Source organism: Corvus cornix, chromosome Z (assembly GCF_000738735.6).
Source record: "Corvus cornix cornix isolate S_Up_H32 chromosome Z, ASM73873v5, whole genome shotgun sequence".
Lineage (NCBI taxonomy): Eukaryota > Metazoa > Chordata > Aves > Passeriformes > Corvidae > Corvus > Corvus cornix.
In genome coordinates this window covers 5,288,906-5,309,666 of record NC_046357.1, presented here as the reverse complement: position 1 = coordinate 5,309,666, position 20,761 = coordinate 5,288,906, and the positions used below count along the sequence as shown (strand labels likewise).

At 35.0% G+C, this 20,761-nt stretch overlaps 1 protein-coding gene across 4 annotated transcripts in view; it reads right to left on the bottom strand.

The window, feature by feature from the left end:
- The window catches only part of PDE4D (phosphodiesterase 4D), a 369,025-nt gene that overhangs the window by 157,586 nt on the left and 190,678 nt on the right, over nucleotides 1-20,761 (bottom strand). The window contains exon 1 of one of the 4 annotated variants that reach the window (XM_039566801.1): nucleotides 1,365-1,574. The exons of the other annotated variants lie outside the window; for them this stretch is intronic. Within the exon in view, the coding sequence (XP_039422735.1) occupies nucleotides 1,365-1,453 (89 nt within the window). The 5' untranslated portion in view covers nucleotides 1,454-1,574. Of the gene's footprint in view, nucleotides 1-1,364; nucleotides 1,575-20,761 lie in introns of those variants that run through there. 4 annotated transcript variants of the gene reach the window in all.

Below are 20,761 nucleotides of genomic sequence, written 5' to 3'. Positions count from 1 at the left end.
TTGAAAGCTCCTGAAAAACAAACATGTAACACTCTACGGTAACACAAAATTCATTCACACCTCTGGACTTTCCATAAAGGTTCCTTGATTTTTAGTTTTATTAACAACTTGTAAGAATATTTTCACTTTGTTAGATTGAAAAATTAGAAAACATGCTATATGTACATAAGTTAAAAATGAAAATAATCAGATCCTATATTAACATGTTACAGGAAATAACTTTCTTTTTGCCTTTAAAGCATTGAGATATATATATATATAAAACAATTGATACAAATTTGTAAAAGAAACATAAGCAGCTTACTTTAAGCAAAAAAATCCTAGACAATAAGGTTGCCTTAAGGGAATCTCAACTGAGCTATATGATCTAATTTTGAATCTAATCAGATACCATCTTTTTATTTTCTATTCTATTATCTGTAACTGTTATTATTCTTTTTGTCATAAACCTAGCTCCCTCTGTATGAGCAGCCTAACTTTTCCAAAAGAAAATACTGAGAGAAGTTGGATGGTGCCTAGGCAGTTGTTTTCAACACTGTTCAGCTATACAGTGTTTACTACATAAAGCATTTGTCCTCTGAGGCATTTTGCATTGTACATGTATGCAAATAAACTTGAATGTTGCTTTGATTAAAATTAAAAAGTTATTATTAAGATGATATGTAGCAAGTTCTTCAATGAATTATATATAACTGGGAGGATCTTAAGAATTTTTTACTTGAAAATATACATGAATCTATTATAAATAAATGTAAGGAAGTTGAAGAACAAATATTGGTTCAATTGCCAAAAGTAATGTGACAAATAATAGAAATCAAACATTGCTACTGCTATTTTTAAACAACAGTTTAGGAAAAAATACAATCTGTGTGTTTTTCTCATTTGCTACACTTCCAAAAGTGTTTAACACAAAAATAATTGGAAAATATGATTTTCTGGCAAAAACCTCACAACTATAAGTATTTGTTCAGGTTGGGTATTCTGTATCAGTGTGTCATATTTTTAATTAAATATGCTAACTTATTATAAGTACTGAGAATATTTAGAATTAATATTTTCATAAGAACATTGATATAAATGTTAATCTACCTTTTCCCCCAACTTGGAGTGACAAAAATATTCAAATTTATCATTTACTTGAAAAAAGTGCAGTTTCATACACTTCCATGATCACTAGTTCATAATATTTTTTTTTACACAGAAACAATACCTGTTTTTCTGATATATTATGTTCAGCAAAACCTTTACGAGTGCAAGAAAGTCAAAATTAATACAAGCCATTTCCAATTTTTTATATACTGTAATCCTCTAGAAGAATAAAAAAGATCCACAGCAACCATTGTCAATTGCACCATAAGAGATACCTGTAGGACTTCAAAAAGCGAAATCTCATCTTATTTCTTGGAGATGGACGAGGCATATAGGCTCCGAAAGGATCCCACAGAAACGCCATTGGAAAAGCTATTTCTAAAACTGTCTAACAAGTGTATCCCTGAGGGGACACAGGACAGTAGTGCTGGAAGTGCCCCACACTAATCATGAAGCGCTTGTAACTGTGTAAGGGTACGTCCTTTTCCTTTGGTATGCTTTGGCAGAGATGTGGCTGGCTGAGAGCACAGGCTAAAGGGATAACTGGGATTTCCTGCTGCGTGAGGCTTGCCCTTTGCATAAACATCTCCTATATTCAGGGCTCTTATCACATTATTCAAGTGAGAACTCTTATGGTAAACCCTTAGATAGTTATAGCAGCCACTAAAGAGCACAGAACTATGGAGCTAAGGCAGACCAGAAATAGCCAATGCTCTGATTATTCACTGCTGCCCAGAAAAAACTCCTCAAATTCTTAACAGTCTGTTGGAAGTATTTTTAATAAGGGTTATATTTGAACAACCTGTTTCAACTGGCATCAGACAGCTAAGAGTATGGAGAGACTAAAAAAAGCCAAAAGAACAAAAAAAAAAAAAAAACCCCAAATCAAAATCTGCTGCATCCCCCAAAGTGTAGCCCCAGCACAGCAAGGAGATAGTAAACAGGGAGTAAAACTGGTGCTGGAAACACAATCACAAATCCCTCAACTGCCTCTTTGTTTAATTCCTAACTCTCTTCAAGTGTGTCTTCCATCCTCACTGTTTCTTAAGAGAATCAATTTATAACATTAAGCAGCTTTCCTGAGAGGGCTTAATGATCTACAAGAGATCAGCCACTCTAAGAAAGTACGTCTCAGTCTGGTAGATAATTTTCAGGCCTCTGCAGCTTTTCTCAATGACATCACTCCTGTGCTGAATTACCACCAGTGACGTTGAGAATTGAACTCAGGTCCTTCCAACCTGAGGTCGTTCCAGTTCAGTGTCTTTTTGTTGTTTGTTTAGCTGCCTGGGTTTGTGCTTCTTTTTGTTTTATTATTTATTTTTTATTCAAGACTCAACTCTTGCATGCAATTAGTCTAGCCTAGCTTTAGTAGTGATAAACGCAAGCAGCTCTCAACGTGGCTATGATCTCTCAACACTGGTAGGCAGAGTATTCTCTACTTCCATTGATCTTGAAACAAAATAAATTCAGATATTTTTATTCATAAGAAATGTGATCAAGAAGAAACTGAGTATTCACCCAGAGCAAGGTTAAAGATGAAAATTTAGAAATACCCAGGGCTTTACCAGAAAAGTTCAGAGACTTAGAAAAATAAATTCCTAGGGATATGTTACAACTATCCATCAATTATCTGATAAAATGTACTGTTTTCATGGTAAAGGGTACTATGAGTAAGTACACTCTTCAGAAAGATTGTAAATGTGCTGGCTATATTTTTCTCCTTGGAAGAACCATTTTTCTCCTCTTACACTGACAAATGCACTCCAGCATCAACTGACAATATCTTCACATCATAAGTTTTCAATATGTGGGATTCATAGGTGAAAGCTTCAAGAAGGCCAAAAGTCACTTTTTTTATTTGAGCAGCTAAAATTACAGACTATATAATTGAATTAAAATAATGTAGCAACTAATTTTCAAAGGAATGGAATTGAAATCATTCCAACAGTGGTTAGTAAGGTGCCTTCTGAGTATCATAAGCTATAGTCTTCTTCAAAATTATGATATCATTAAAGTCTGAGTGATTAATAGATCACTTTAAACATGCCTGAATAATACTGAATGTGAGCATTGCGAAGATCAGTATTTCTCTTCTGGCAAATAAACCCAGGGTAGGCTGCATTTTTATAATTGTATCCTAAGTATCTTAATATTGCCAGATATTTTTCCTTTTCACATTCTGTTTCCAAAAAGGATTTTGTACAACACATTAATGCAGCAGCAATATTTGCCTTTTTATTTCTTTTAATAAAGAAAACTGAACCAAATAAACTGAACACATTTATTGTGAGGTCTCTTTCCTTCTCAGTGCCTTTCCTTCACTGTGGCACTAAATCTTCTAATGAAGGCAGCCATAATAAGGTCACAGAAATAAGCTTCTTACAAGATTACTAAAGACTAAATTTATACCTTGATATCAAAACCACTTATTGTCACTGTGTAGTGGCATGCAGTAGATCACGGTACAAAAACATGTCACAGTGCTTATAGAAATTCAAGGAAATGAGGGGGAAATAATTCTGTAATACACCTTGACTTTTACAGAGAAATTGCTAGACTCTTCCAGCCATTTTCCTTTACTTTCAGACAAAAAAAACATTTCCAGAAACACTCAAATAACATAAAATGATTTGACATGAAGTTGCTGCTATTTAGAAGTGGTTTTTGGAAAAAAACAGCTCAATAGAATAAACACATCTGTAGTTTTATATAAAAGAGGTATAATCAATCATTGCATTCAGTGATAATTCAAACTTCTTCTAGAAATGAATACTGTTATAAACAATTATGGTGCAATATCTTTGACATTCTATGCAGTTTTGTGATTACAACTGTTGGTCTACATTTTTTTGAGAGATAGTGAGATATCAGCCCCACACTCCAAGCTGGTCAGCAGTACACCTGTAGTGTGTTATGATGGCTTCAGCTTTACAGAATCTACAAAAGGTGAATTTTTAGAAACATTTTTACTATTCCCCCTTATATGTCAACTACTACTTTTTATAGAAAAGGTTCATATAAATAAAAAATAATATTTAGTGTAATTAAAAATGTGAAACTTAAATTAATAATGAGCACATAAACCAACATGAAATTAGACTTTTTTTTGGTCAGTTGAAGTTGGGTAAGTGTGAAACCTCCTGTAAGTAACTAGGTCAGTCATAAGCAGAAATACCCTCACAGACTTGGTATACTTTCCTATTTGGACAGACGAAGTAGTAGTGGATGTAAAAAACAGAAGAAAAAAAAAAATGAGGTTACTTTTAAGCTGAGGGAAAGCAATGGGGCTTTCCTGCACCCTCCCTTTGCAGCCCCTGCACAGTCATGCTCCTTCCCAAAGCCTGTATCCTCTGTGTGGTTCTATCATACACAGTGTTGTACTTTGAGAAAAAGGATGTTACAGTTCCTATTGTGGCAGTAGCAATGGCATGGCTCAGCTGGGATCTACTGGTCAAACTAAAGGGAAAGAAGGAACTGCATAGACAGTTAAAGCTAGGATGGGTGACCCAGGAAGAGTACAGAGAAGGAAAATTATTCGCGATGGGGTCAGGAAGGCTGGAGCTGAACTTGGCAAGGAACACAAAGAATACCAAGGGCTTCTATGGGTATGTTAATCAGAAAAGGAAGGTCAAAGGAGGAGTAATGGCCCGTGTTAAACAAGGCTGTAAAAATTGTTTAACAAGGATGAAGAGAAGGCCGAGGTACTCAGCAATATTTTTGCCTTGGGCTTCAGTGATAGCCTCTCTTCCCACACTTCTCAAGTGGATGGACAGTAGGATGGGGACTGGGGGAGCAAAGTCCCTCCCACTGTAAGTAAAGATCAGGTTCATTACCACCTGAGGAGCCTGAATGTACGGAAGTCAGTGGGACCTGGTGAGGTGCATCCCAGAGTCCTGAGGGAAATGGCTGATGTAGGTGCCAAGCCAGTCTCCATCATATTTGAAAAGTCATGACAGTCCAGTGAAGTCCCAGGTGACTGGAAAGGGAGAAACATTGTACTCATGTTTCAAAAGGGTAGAAAGGAGGACTCTGGAACTATCAACCTGTCAGCCAGCACAAGAAGGACATGGACCTGTTGGAGGATAAGAGGGATGGAGCACATCTCCTGTGAGGAAAGACTGAAAGAATTGGGTTTGTTCAGCTTGGAAAAGAGAAGGCTTTAGAGTGACCTAAAGGGAGGGGGAAGAGGAAAAGGGGAAGACACCGTTCACATGAGCCTGTAGTGACAGGACAAGGGGGAATGGCTTCAACCTGAAAGAGAGTAGGTTCAAATTAGGTCTCAGGGGGAAGTTCTTTGCTGTGAGGGTGGTGCAGCACTGGAACAGATTGCCCAGAGAAGCTGTGGATCGCACATCCCTGGAAGTGTTCGAGGCTGGATTGGATGGATCTCTGACTAACTTGGTCTAGTGGAAGGTGTCCCTGGCCATGGCAGGGGGATCAGAACCAAAGGATATTTAAGGTCCCTTCCAACTCAAATCATTCTATGTTTCTATGGTTCTATGATATAAACTCTGTTGCTTTATTTAAAAAATTCTTATTTATCAACAACTGGAAACTCAGAACGAGTTCAAACTGAGGTTATTACAACACACAGGATCGTTTACATTAGCATACAGCATTTTACAGATGCTTCTCTCTGAGTTATTCCTTCTGTTTTCAAACACCGTCTGATGGTTTAGTTAGACATCTCCAAACAAAATGCCACTGAATTTTGTGTAGTTAAAGTCAAATATTGACCCACTATCTCAAATATATATCTCCCAAGATTCAAATTACAAATAATTTAATAATATTCATGTAGATTTCGTTATAGTCTAAATATTTTCCCAGCTTTTTTCCTTTCTCTCTTGCTATCAAGACAAATGAAACACAACCTTCCCAACAAGAATTAGGATGAAACAGTTTGAATATAGGATAAACTCACATTCTAATTTTCTCCAGTAGAATGATAGTGTTTACAGTTTCACATGGAGGCACCTCAACAAAAGTTTATGCTGGAAAGCTAAAAATATGCAAGGCCTAGAATTAAACAAAATTACTTTCTACATTTCATTTAGTTTTTAGATAACTTCAAGCTTATTTTAAAAAAATTCTTCTAACTTCCATTTTTTCACATTATTCCTGCTCAGAATATTATATTTCATAATAGAGATATTTTCTTCTGTAATAAGTATCCTGAAATCCGAACTATTCCTTTTTCACCTGAGCAAAAAGGCTCACCCTAAACAAAAAAACTTACACAAATCTGACTGAGTTGTAAACTGAAAATCTGAACTTTCAAACCCTCAAAAGACAAGCACATTTCCTTCAGTCTTTCATTTTTTCCTTCACTCTGATCTATTTTAACACTCAAGGGAGTCTGAATATATATTATTTTTGATACCAGCTTGGTCCTATTAAAATGTGCAATGCAAAATAAATCACAAATTATTTCATTCAGGATGAAGTATCAAGAAAAAGGCATGTTCTCACTATGTTTTGTTAAGTTTAAAATTCTACCCAAGACTAGTATCTCTTTGCACTGCAAATTCTTTCTGATTATTATTACTTATCATCCCTTCTTGGCTGTAATGCTTAATCCTTCAGTCCTTGTGTCCATGGAAAAAATCTGGCTAAAATATTTCTGTAAGGCTTTTTTATTGAACAAGTTTCTGAAGTAGTTGGTAGTAGTGACAGTACTCTTGTGATTGCAGCATCCTCAAGAATGCTCTGCTGAGAATTTTTTGTGATTTATAAAGACTCAGCATACCCTGCAGCCCATCTGTCAAAAGGTTTTCTTACATATCTAGTCTACTACAATTGTGAACTTCTAATCATTTTAATGATCTCCCAGATTCCTAAAAAACCATTACACTAAATGGTTAAAAATTACCTAGGAGGACCTACAAAAAAGCATACACAAGCATGTACTTACACACACCCATTTTGTAATTAGGAAATATATAATAATTCTGAGAATATCATAAAATATCTGAATTTTGCTTTTTCAGTAACTTTTACAATGATGTAACTTTTGCTAGTGCTAATTTTACAGATATGGCCTGATTTGAGATGCGTATATAAAGGGTTTTGCCTCATCAGTCATTAACTATTTGTGGCATCTCATATATTTATTGCGTGAAAACTATTGTAAATAGTGATGACTAATTTAAAGTGAGAGGAAGTTTGATGCTCTTGTCATTGTCACCAGAGTAATTTGATGAAGCTCTCTCTCAGAAAGTAAAATGAGTGTGTTGGTGCTGGAAGCAAACCACATGAATAGATAAGTGTATGAAGGATAAAAAAAGTGTGAAATTCTTTCCTACAGATTAAGTAGTAATACTGGAGAGCAAGAAGAGACATGTCAAAAATGTACCATCCTAAACAGATAGCTCTTCCATTAGATATGCATACAGACAGACACTACCTACTATGGGTGACAGATATCATCACAAAGGGAATATCAGAATGAAAACCAGGAGATCTGAGCTCAGAAATAAGTTATTTTAATAATGAAGGTGCTAAGCCATGCAGCAATGTTAAGACTGTTGAAATATATCTAGTGGAGTTTTTACGAAATTTGCACTAACAACTTTTACTGAGCAAGGTTTTTCTCTGAGTTTCTCTGACAACTCCCGCAGCCTGTGTTAACACATTATCCTTGGTACAGACTAGTATGTTTATCTACAGACATTATACAAGCACTGTACACTGATCATCAGCTTATAAACTACAGAATTCTGTAAAAAACACAATTGAAAGTATTTTTAAAAAGGTAGTCAAATTGAATAATATGTGTTATAAAAATGCTGTTAGTCCCAATAATTTTCCAATAAATTTTATTTTATTTGTTAAACCTATATTTACAAAAAAAATCATTTTACATAAGAAATGTATGTTGTAGTCATTATTTTTTAAATCACTGCTGAAATCAAAGCTTTTCTATTTATCGGTTCTTTCAAAGGATGCTGATAAACTTCAAGGACAAATGGCGTCTCTAGAACTACTGAGGAACCTAATTTTAGTACAAATGAAATTGAAGAGCTTGTGCAAACGATTACCAGGCACCTTTGACTCATGTTTGGAGCTGGCTTATTGAAAGGGGATTTCACAGATTAAAAAAATGTATATTTAGCAAAATACCTATGAAGGTTTTCAGGTTTTTTTTTTTATTCCTCAAAGACCTTTCAGAAAACTAGAGTTATTCCTTTCCCTGAACACTTAAAATCCTATGCTTTTAGTGGGATTTCAAGAAGTATTTGGCAGGAACACATTCTACTTCTAGGTGACTGCAACAGAAGTGGCATCAGAGTCACTTAGATCAGAGCTAATTTGAGAAGTGCCTTAGGACAAGGGCAAAAAATGGGACAGCTCTGGACAGTGCTGAAATGCAAAAGAAATAAGCTTAATTTATAGGTTGCTTTTCAATTTACTGAATTTGCTGTTAACACATACAAAAAATCCTGTTTGCATCACATATAATATTAAGTGCTCTTTTGTAAATATGGAAATAAAGATCCTACTTCAATGCCTGAGCACAAGAAGATAGAATTAGCTGCCAGCAAGACTTCGGAAATCTGAGTCTTAAAGTCTGTGCAACTCAGCCCTGTTTGTCTGTGTGACAGTGAAAAAGCATGGATCAGTTCTCCTGCTGCTCAGATAGGCACATCCATCTGTCTTTTTTAAAGATGATGGACAACATTCATAAGTTCTTAAACAGGGATGTTTGTCTTATGCATCAAAGTCTTATTCAGAAGAAAGGAACAATTTGAGGAAAGGCATCAGGGCTGCCCAGGACACACTTTCTAGAGAATTAGCAAACTTTGAGTTTCCAAGTAAATATACCCTCCGAAAATGAGTACTGTCAATTGGTAGTCAACATGGCAGACAAAAATACTGGAAAATCTCAGAAGAGGTGTCCGCAAGAAAAAAGTGGAGCTAAATCTCTTGTCTACACACCTAAATATTGATTCAAAATTCAAACGTCCCAGGTATTGTTACGGTTTTTAATGACCAAATTGACTGAAACAACATTCTACATATTTTGTATTTAAAGAGAATCATTAAATAAAGCATTCAAAAGAACACTTTAGATATCTATTTTGTGTGTTTCAACAGTTTATGAAAATTAAAATTATCCATCTGTAAACAAGCTTTTTTTCATGCAGTGAAAATGGAAGTTGAAGTAGGGAGCGTAACTGTTTTAACCTCAACCTAAAAGCATATCACTACCTGAACTAGGACCAGAATCTTGCTTAACACATGACACTAATAATAATATGCATATTAAAATTATATTTTTATGTATTTGTTTTTATTAATTTTCTATAAAAATTTATTTATAGTATAATAATAATTTATAATTTATGTTAATATAAATGTAACAAACTTCATATTGAAAAAAGGAATTTTACTGCAGGTAGGAAAAAGTATTATATTTATTTTTTAATAATTTTTCATTATATTTATTCCAATCCAATTTCTGCTTAATTATATGAAAATTAAGATAATTATATTTCTAATTCATTCATTTAGCTCTACTGACTTACTTAATTGCACAGACCTAACACAAGAATTACTATATTAGATTATGAGAACAGCTTTATTTAGATTTTATATTGAAAGTACTATCAGAAAGTTCCTAGCATAAATTATGAAAATTGTTAGGAAAAGGATGAAAAAGGTAATGCTTTGCATTGTAAGTTACCCTAAAAACTGAACGAATGTGAAAGTAATATTAAACCATTTGTTGCTGGAGGTGACTGAAGAAAATTCATTAGTAAGAATTTACTGAAACATTCTCGACAGAAATAGAAAAAATTATGCAAAACTACAGTGTAATAGTTTTAGTCACTTCATGTTGAGAACACATCAAAACTACATATAAAGCTATAAAAAGCAACATGGCCTAGGACCACCTGCTCCAGGTGACCCTGCTTGAGCAGGGGGGTTGGACAAAAGGATTTGCAAAGGTGCCTTCCAGCCTGAGAGATTCTGTGATGCTGTAAAGCAATCCCATTTTTGATAGGTATTGACCTCACGAAAGCGATGGAATTTCAGAAGCGCTTTAACTGGCTTGCAAAGCACTTCTCCCTTTGTAGAAACACTCTTTCATGCCCTCTGGTGTTCAATAAAATAAAAAATATTTCTCTCAGAACAATCTCTTCTAAACTAATAACACATCCATAACCAGGTCATTCTCTTCCTTTTGGAGGGGTTTGTTCAGCTAGCTGCCACCTCATGTGTCTGTGTGGTAAGCTCAGCTGATCTTTAAGCTGTTTTGACCAGCTCTCTGTCAGCTGCAGTAGCTCCGACACACTGCAGAGATCACATCTTTATACAGAGGGTTGTACTAACCTGGAGCAAATTCCTTCCCTGGATTCTTAAGGGCTTAAAACCCTCAGAAAATGGGACTTAGACAACATTTTTAAAGGAAGAATAATTCCTAGCATTTAAAAATGTGAGCTGTGTAAAACTCAAAGCGTTTAATATAATATTATTCAAGCTCAACACTATGTGACTGTAAGGCAGGAGCAGTAACAAATAAACCAAATTGAAGTAAAGATGATTGCAACAGCAAGCCTGACTTATGCCTGTCTTCTTAGTAGCTGGGGTTGAAATACATTTTTTTTCTTAAAAAGAAAAAGCGGCAACCATCTGTACTTTACTTATATATACCTCTTCAATACTTGAAATTGTGAGGAATATTGGGACCATCTCCAAAACACAATTCCCACATGAGCTGCTGACATTCATGCCCAGCATGAATCATAAATTAGAAGTTAATTCAGCAGCTTGGGAACAAGTCCACCAGTAACAGTTTGTGCTCATTACGAAAGGATCAAGTCCTGGGTGTATGAAAAGCAAATACCACTCATTTTCATGTGTGTGAGAATATTTCTTTCTGATATGGCTCAGAATGTGCTGGTGTCTTGCACAAGGGCCATTCTTTGTCACTGGTGTCTTGATGTCCTTGTGCATATAACACCCACGGCCCAGTGGAAAGGGGCACACTACTACCTCCCAGCTCCATCAAGGCAGCCCATTATTTCAACAGCCAGGGCTAAATCTTCACATATACTTAAAAAAAAAACCCCAACCAACCCCTAAGAATTTCACTTACCATGAAAAAAACAATCTAACCCCCAAACCTGTTCACTACTAATACATCTCCACGCCATCTGTTACTAAAAAATGAATGGGAACTGAAGATTAATTCTAAACAAAAAATCCTTTTTAGACAGAGGTTCTGAAATGGAGACAGTGAAAACTTCTTTTCCTCTCATATCCTCACAGAACTGAAAGAAAATGCTGGCTTCCTTATATCCAATAAATTTTCAGAATGGTTCTTTAGATAATGAAAAGAACTATCACCTTTTACCATGACATGAGGTTGCAAGACACATACTGCCTGTCGAGAAGTCAGATACAACTGTTCATCCACGATTATTTCCTTTCATGTGAACATGTGATAATAGATTTGTATGAAGTTTTCTATCCCGAAGAGTTAGACTAGAAAGTTGGAACAGACGTAGAACAAAGATCCAAACAGGTTTAGTTTTTCTTCTTTTCAGAAAGAAAATATGAAAAATCATCAAGAAGAACACATGGGAAAAAAAATTAGCAGTGGACATTCCTCAAACAGATAAATGCAGTGATGGTACATTTGGATAACCTTTGTAAAGAAGTTCTTAGCCAAGCACCTTTTTCACATTGTATTTCAGGTTATAAACCCTGATCAGATTGTCTTGCACTATGCTCTCTTTTGCTTATTTGTACACCAAAATGTGACTTTTTAGTAACTATATTTGTTTCTTAGTTTCACATATAAAATTACAGAGTATACGGTGTGTGTGTATGTGCGTGTGTGTCAGCAGACAAAGCCCAGAAGTGGAATAGCGATACTGTTTCATGAGAAGTTGAGGCCCAAGAAAACAGCAACATACCAGTCCCGGAGTCAAGTGCATCTAGCTGAATGTTTGAGCATGCAGAAGACTAATTAAAGTCACAGGAAAGGAGAAGGAAAGGGCTTCACACAGAATACTGTAGTACTCTGAGAAATAAGGAAGGCTGGAAATCTACTAGAAGATCTGTAAAAACAGATAGGAGTTACAGGACAAAGAAGGAATAAGAGATGCTATAAGAAGTACAGAGATGAAAGAGGAAACATGACTGAAGAAACCTCTAGTTTTAACCACAAATAAATTTCTGGGAAAGGGAGTGGAGTGATTTCTAGTCTAAAATACTTTTGTCTCTTTTTTTCCTTTACAATTCATGGAATAAACTGCTTCATTACCATATACATGTTTTGGTGAGAGAAGAATGACGTACTTCCAAAATTTTCAACCAAAAATTATTTTCCCCTCATAACAAAGTCTTGGTGAAAGCCCATACAAAAATCTAAGTTTTCCCCTCCAGACTTGAAATATTTTATGTGACTTTGGCTGCATACCTTGGGAATTTATGTGAGGCTTTACAGTTGCATTAACTAGTACAGAAAATTTATTCATGCTAAAAATAGAAATTTGGAACAAAATTACTAGTACTTTTAAAAGCACAAGCAAAAGGAAAATAGAGATCTGAAAGTTCCTAGCAGTGATTTTCAACTTGGTTTCATAACTGGGTTTTTTTCCCTATTTGCAAGGTGTAAGACAGCACTTCAGTTGCTCAATATTATCAAATTACGTAGAAATTGTGATTATATATTGTATTGCAAGGTTACATTTGAAAAAAATGTTGAGTACCATGCTGATTTGCAAAATTAGTCGCCAGTACACTGAAACATTTTTATCAGCTTAACAGTTCTGGAGAACAGACAATATTTAGTTGAATGAATAAAGACATTTTGGAAACTAGTTCAATGATATGTCTGTAAATTGACAGTTGACTGTAACAGATGAAGCTGAGTCATCAGTCAATCAGCTGAAACAAGGAAGTGCAGCTGTAGAGTGCATTGATTTCTTATCTATTATGCTGGTAAGAAATTTTTGAGACGTTTTACCATTTCTGATCAAGTTTTGACTCAATATAGGTCATTTAGTATCATTTAATAATTTCATCTACAATAAAGACTTTGCTGATTGTTAATGTTTGTCCTCATTTTTGTATTTTGTCAATATTTCTCCTCACTAGAAGCCCAGATATTTAAAATATTTTCAACCATAAACTTTTCTGATGGATTTACTTTAAGAATCAGTTGAAATGCATCTTTTATGTCGGATGTAAGTGAACAAATTGTGATTTTCATAAAATATTAGGTTTTTGCTGCCTATAGAGCTGCCTTTCCAAGACTGGGACAGATTTGCTGTGTCTGTCCACACTGTGATCTCCCTGTCTTATTCTGGTAAAAATCCCAAACCTAATAAATTTTCAGTAATAGTATTTTGGCAGTGTCATGAATTATCCTGCCCATCCGACATCAGATAGACATTGTCACCACTAGAATAGGTGTAGGCTGCCTGGCCCACCTCATACTATCATGATCTAGTCTCTTGACAACTAAAGACACTACCGAATGAAGTTACTCCCATGAACTCCGCTGAGTTTTCCTCTCTAGTTTTAAGAGCTGAAGTTCCAGTTTGTTCCAAAATTATTGCACAGCAATGTTGATGCAGCCATTATTTGACAAGAATAATGCTTTTCAGCTAACTTCAAAGTGAAAGGAAATGAAACACTGCCAATTAAGTAGTAATGCTGCAAAAACTTAGTAGTTTCTCTTACAGCATCCTGCAAAAAAGCAACATATTCTTTACAGGGAGGTTCCTCTTTGTTTGAGGGCAACAACAATTTTTGAAGTAGATAATGTATTTAATACTGTAATCACAATTAGATCATCCTTTTTAAAAGATAATTTGTACCTTAGTGAAACTGTTTTCAAGAACAGATGTTGGGAGAGTAGAAAGAGCGCCCTGGCATTTCAAATTCAAAGTGTACCTATGCTTTTCTATGTGATTCATCTGCTATGGTGTGGTAACTATGACTGATATTAAGCCTTTTATTTTAACAAAAAATACTACAGTCCCTGTCAGCAAAAGCTTCTTATGTAAATCCAATAATACCCACCCAATTTTTTTTAACATAATTGCCTCCACTCATGAATAATTACATTTAACAATTTAATTACATGTTCATGAAGAGCCACAATGCAAACCATTTAATTAAAAACCATCAAACCAGGACAAAAACAAAATTACTTTGTTTTTCAGGATTCCAATTCAATAAACACTTAAGAGTCAAGTTTAATACAGTATCACAGCAATGTTAGCAATTGGCTTCTGTGAAGGGAACAGAACATTGAAGCCACTTCATGTTTAAAGTTTAATTTCTGGGTTTTTAATTCAAAAGGTTTTGCATGGCTTTGTTTCAGAGCCTTGGGATTATGTAGCTTGCTGTGTAGTAGACTACTTTTCACTTAATAAGAGCAATGATATAACACTCACATATTGCATTGGCCACTTAGTTTTATGTAGTTGCTGTACTCTTTACAAAACTGCCTATCACATGACAGAATGAAGAAAGTGGTAATTCTGTACTCTTCTGTTGACTGTGTGGGGAAATTTAGTGGGTGAAATGGAGAATCCCTTTTTCCATGTCTACAGTAACTCACAGGTCTCGGCACTGTCTCAGCAAGCCTGGATTCAAAAATCTTCAAGACAATTGGATTAGACAAACTCCTCCTTGTCCTTTGAGGTCTCTTATCAGTTACTGGGGGGACATACAGAGAACTCTTTGTTTTCTACTAGCCCTTTTATTAATCCTGTCTTGACTGCTTATCCAATTAGCAAGCCAGTTAATATTTGTTAAATTTTTCTGCTATCTTATATTACTTAAAAAATATTCACCTGTCTTTATTCCAACCAGCTAAGATGCAAAGAGGACTTCCTGTGTTAAAAGAGCACACTGAGAATTAGAACGTGTATATACAATTGATACACAATTACCAATATTTTCAATATTTGTTCTTGAAGAAAAGTCAGGCTAAATGAAAGTGTCTATGACTATGAAGAATACCTTTGTCCTCCTTTTACATTGTGCATTGTGCTACAATCTTTAAGGAAAGGACCTCATACAGCTTTTAGCCACTGAAGTCTTCATCATCCACTAAGATGGAGCTGCAGAGGGGAAAATAAGTATGGATGGATAAGACAAGAGAGAAATGTCTCATAGCTATGTAGTAAATACAGTGGAAAATTACATAAATTGAAGGTTGACCTCATTATTAAGGAAATTGGAGGCAGAAGAAGATAAAGTCATAGCAGTCATATTTCCTCATATTCTGGCTACCTGAGTTAGTTTTGCTAATGTGCTGAGTCGATAAAAACAGACGAACGTAAAGAAAGTTTTTTGTGAACAGCTGAAGAGGTTTACTACAAGTCTTTAAGTCATGCAACCAAGTATATAAAATTAAGAGTAAAACTTTGATCTTACTTTTTCTCTATTCAGTACCCATTTACAGAAAGAAAGCAATATTTGCCCCTCATCAATCATCAATCTTCCCGTTGTGAAGAATACTGTACATTCTGCTGTACAGTATTCAAGTATTGCAGCAATGAATCACAGAATCACACACTAGGTGGAGGGGTCTCAAAAAATCACTTTTGCCCCACAAATCAAAATGCCCCCTGGATATGCTTTGCTTGTTTTGGAATACATATAGTCTTACTTTTATTTCATTCTTTTAATCCCAAAAGGTATTTATCAAGCAAGTTGAGTCTGAATTAAAATACTGAATATTTAAAAGTTATGAATAATTTAGTGCTGTATTTTATGCTATTTCTAAATTATTTTGAATTTAAAAGACTGAATGAAAAAGTTCAAGTGAACATCAGACTAATAACCAAGTAGTGAATCAATTTTCCTGCATTGTAAAGTCAGATAAAAAGCTGTTTAATTCTTAAAAAACTTACACATGCATTGGCAGCAATCCATACTTCACATGTGCATTTAAGCCAGCAACTCTTAACTATGGATAATTATTTTTCATTCTTAAAAATTAAACTTGTTTCTTCAAGGATAATTCTGGGATCTCCAAACTTTCCTCTTTTAGGAAACAGGATCTTAGGAACTGGAACACCCTCACAGCACCATTTCAATCTCAAAATGGACTCATTTTGCAGCAGTCGCTATACACGCACAGAGGAAAGGCATCAAGCCTTCATTTCATAGAATGGAAATTTTGGGATATTATTTTATAAAATTTGAAAAAAAATTTGACTTCTCATCTGCATTGTTCTACATTGTTTCTGGTAACTCAAGAAACTGTTCTAGATAGCTTTACTTGTTCCTATTGCAAATTATGGAGGATGAAAAAAATCTATTGTTTTAACACGAAAAGAATTTGCCTCACTTTCAGTTATTTAAAAGTTAGTTTAATTTAAAATATTTTCACTAGTCTGTGTATAGTAATGAACAAAGAAAGGCACCTTGAAAATGTGATTAATTTCACTTGCCTTAAAGGTCAGTTTTGGACAAAACTTTAGAGGTGCCCTTCTCTTTTCAATACTCACAAAAGAAATTTGGATGGTTATTAACAAAGATGCTCGGCTTTTAAATGACTGGGTTGGGAGATGAATCACAACCCAGCTGATTAATTGTTAGGATGTAGCTGTATTAATTTAATTTCTTTTGCTTTCTCAGTCCCTTTTCCTCATGCTTCTAATCTTAAAAGTACATTCTTTTTTGCCAAAGAAATGACTTAAGAACCACACAAAAAGGATAGAAATTTAATTTGGCATTATCACTATCAAGGCTTATTTTCATTTTTAACCAATACTTTTAAACTCTTTTCTTCATTGTGGAATATTGGATTGCAGAATATGTATTCTACATTTATCTTGCTACACATAAAATCAAACACGTAGTGTTACTTCTTACTGTAAGCAACTTTTTGTCACACAACTCATTATGCAGTGGTTGGAGGATTATCTTTACCATTTTCCAAACAATCATCTTGTTGGCCAGTTTATCACCCATTTTTAAATTTTCAGTACACCTGGTTTTTTCATGCCTTGCAAATGAGGGATTGGGAACAGGGCATTGTTATTTTTGGTTCTTTGCCTGGCATGGGAAGAGAAGGGAATTGGCCTAGGAAGTGTCTGGCTTTGCTCAAGCTCTAAAATGCCACAGCATCATGGGAGAGACTAAGACAGTACTAGAGACTCATGACAGACCTAACCCAGATGAATTATCATCATCAAGTTTGTTCTTTCTCGTAGAGACAGCATATTCTGCTGAGATAAATCAGCAGAATATGTCCCATTACAGCTGTCATCTTGAGGACAGCATATTTAGTGGCAGTCGTGGTATTGCCTTGTGTCTGATATTTCCTTTGGGAGATTCTATTTTGTGATAAAGAATCCACATTTCTAATAATTTTATTTTCTGATGTTGAATGCTATTTCCATACAACCTTGAAAATGCTCTTTTCAGCAGTTCAGATCTAGCTTCCCTTTGATAAGTAACACTTCTTGAATACGTTTTACTTCAGAGAGCTGCTATATCACATGTTTCAGCAATAATCAGTACTAAGTATGTCTATTCCATGCATTTACTTTCTCATCAGTAGGACAATAACTTATCTCAAAGTTCAACAATGGTATTTCTTATTATCACTGCTTATCATGAGTCACTGTAATACCTAGGAACCTTCAAAGTGAACTAGGGCTCAGGGTTATTAGCTGTGAACCAAGAATATTCCAGCCACAGACATGCTCTTATATTCAAATAATTCCAGCTGGCCAATTAATAAATCAATATCCATAGGAAAAATCTATCTAAATTTATGAAAGTTGATATTTGTGTCTTCACTATTTCTTTTTCTTTTTTTTTTTTTTTTTCAGGAAAATACAGCCTTGTATAAAGCGCTTTTATGTACACCCTGAAATTCAACAGAAAATCTTTGGGTTCCCAAACTTTCCTGATTAAACTGAGCATAATTCCTAATTATCTATTTCTGCAACCTCTCATAAGCAGAAAATACACTGATATGATTGTTTTCCCAGCCCAAAGAGATGTATTAATGATCCACTCTAATAACAGCAACACTTTAGGAAACACTGTTAACAAGTATCAGAACAGTAGTATCATCTGAGTGATGTATAAGTTACAAAAAAGTATTTTATTAAGAATTTTTAAGAGACACTTAAGTCATTATGCCATATTCTACCTTGAGATTGTTATAGGACTTAATCAGAGCAGCACTAAAGCAGATGGAAATGAAAGATGTGTGTGAGCTCTTGCTGTAATACAGAGGACTATATTTGTTGTGTGCACAAACCCTGGAGAAAATTTGGAGTTCTTTAATGAACCAGCAAAGCACAAAGAATGCTTTTTCCTCATATTGTATCACTGAACAACCACCTGCAGTAGCTTACTGATGAAAGAGAGAGAAAAAAATCTACCAGTAGAAGAGAGCAGACAGATCAGAAGCAATTCCAAATACAAGTAATTATACGATTTAGAAATTGGAAAGCATAGTATTGAAATCCATTTGAAAATAACGTCCTGCTTCATAATAAATTAATTTCCATTTTAGGACTATTTTAGATTGTGAAAGCAACATAAAGCAGATTGCGAAGAACACCAGCAAGAGACCAGACACATAAAACTCAAATGAGTGAACTTTAGGTAGCTGTCCATAACTGAGAAAACCATGACAGAATGAGCAAGTAGGACTGAAATAGCATGAGAGGTACATCAATACCTTTACCTAAAAATATAGTAATAAACAGCAAGAATTTAGCAGTACTACCAGTCCTTAGTCAGCCTTAGTATGAATCCCTTATACCTAGGCAGCTAATCCAAACTAATCTTCTTCCTAAAATAGTAAATAACTGAAGGTGTCTTCATATTGTCTTGAAATCTCTACCTAGGACACCAAGCATATTTGGCTCTGGAATCAGGCATTTGTAAACTCAAAGGAGGACAAGTGAAAAGCAAATCTGTGTAGTGTCCAATATTCTGGTTTGCATCAATGCAAATCCTTTAATGTTAATGGTTTATAAGCACCCTTATCAAGTCATGAACTTGCTCCAGAATGTAAGCATCTGCTTTAAATTTCCTTGCTTTTGTTGATTTTTCTCAGTCATAAAGCTATTTAAATGTGCATTTCCATTACTAAATTTAAAAAAAATGAAATTCTGCTTATCTATTTGCCAGCATTCATTGCTGGTTCTCATTTACTTCTTAGAAGATATTTGTTAGGTGATATATCTGATAAACTATTTGATATCTATCTGATAGCTATTTGATGTTGCTTTTATTGAAATGTACTGACAGGTAAAGGATACATGTTTACCCAAACTATACATCTTATAATTTATCAGGATGTTTAAGAAGTTCAGTGGACAGCTTTCTAATATTTTTGATTCTTAACAGTGAATATAAATTATAAATAAGTGATTTGAGATCAATGTTATGATGGATATTTGCCAGATAAATTATAAAACAGACTAGGAGTATTAAAAGTAGAAAAGAAAAAAAAAAAAAAAAGACTATATAATACAAAGGTATTTTCCACGTGAGGGAAGCTACAGCTATAAAACTTAGTATTGGAACACATAAAAAAAAATTTTAGCTGAGTTTTTGTATAACGGGAGAAAAAGGGACAAATTCAAACCTACTATCCAGCTCTCAATCAATTTTTGAAAGCTTGCAACAGCCAACAGCTTTGGCCAAATTACTAGTCTAGAAAATTTAAATGTATACTATACTGGGCCAATTTCTGAAGCACTGTGATCTCATTAGTAGAAATATTTATAAATTAACTTCTTTTGGAATTTCCTTGAAAATTTTTCAGTTACAATAAAGTAGCTTACGGCATCTGCACTACTCCCTTAAATGACTCATATGCCCACAGGAATGTTAGTAGCTGAAAAACACCAATTAATTATCTTTTAGAAAAGACCAAGGTGCAATTCAGGGGTGCATGAGTGTTGGGTCTGCCTGAGACAGTTCTCCCCATAGCAGCCCTCACAGTGCTGTGCTTTGCAGTGGTACCTAGGAAGGTGTTGATAACACACCTGTGTTTTGGAACTGCTGGACAGTGCTGGCACAGCATAAGCGCCAGCACTCCATCATCAGTAGCCTGGGGATGGGCAATATCAAGGTAGGTGACCCAAGGGTTATTCAATGCCATATAGGATCTGGCCTGCAGTAAAAGCTAAGAGAAAGGACAAAGAAAAGGGCCATTACTATTCATATTTGTCTTCTGAAGGAAGCTCTATGAGTACTGAAGCCCTGCTTTCCAAGAAGTGGCTGAACATCATGCTGATGGGAAATAGAGAATAAACTACATTTTTCCTTCGCTTCCACACAGCCTTTGCTTTGCTTTATTAAACTGCTTTTATTTTGACTTACAAGGTTTTTCATCTTATTTTCTGCCCCCATTGTCCTGCTGAGGTGAAGAGTGATAGAGCCACTCGGTAGGCACCTGGTATCCAGCCGTGGTCAACTCATCACTGCATGTTATGTAATAAGTGTTCCAGAACACGTGCAGAATCCCCATGGCTGGCACAACAGCTCTCCCATCAGACAGAAGGCTTCATATTGACTAATAACTGTTGCCACTCAATATGCTTAGTGTTGCCCATTGATCCCACATTTCAACTTCCCTTTGCACATTCTAAAATATTTCTTCGTAATGAAGGAATGTAAGTGACTAAACAACATTTGTTAAAGTATTAAATTAACTCTT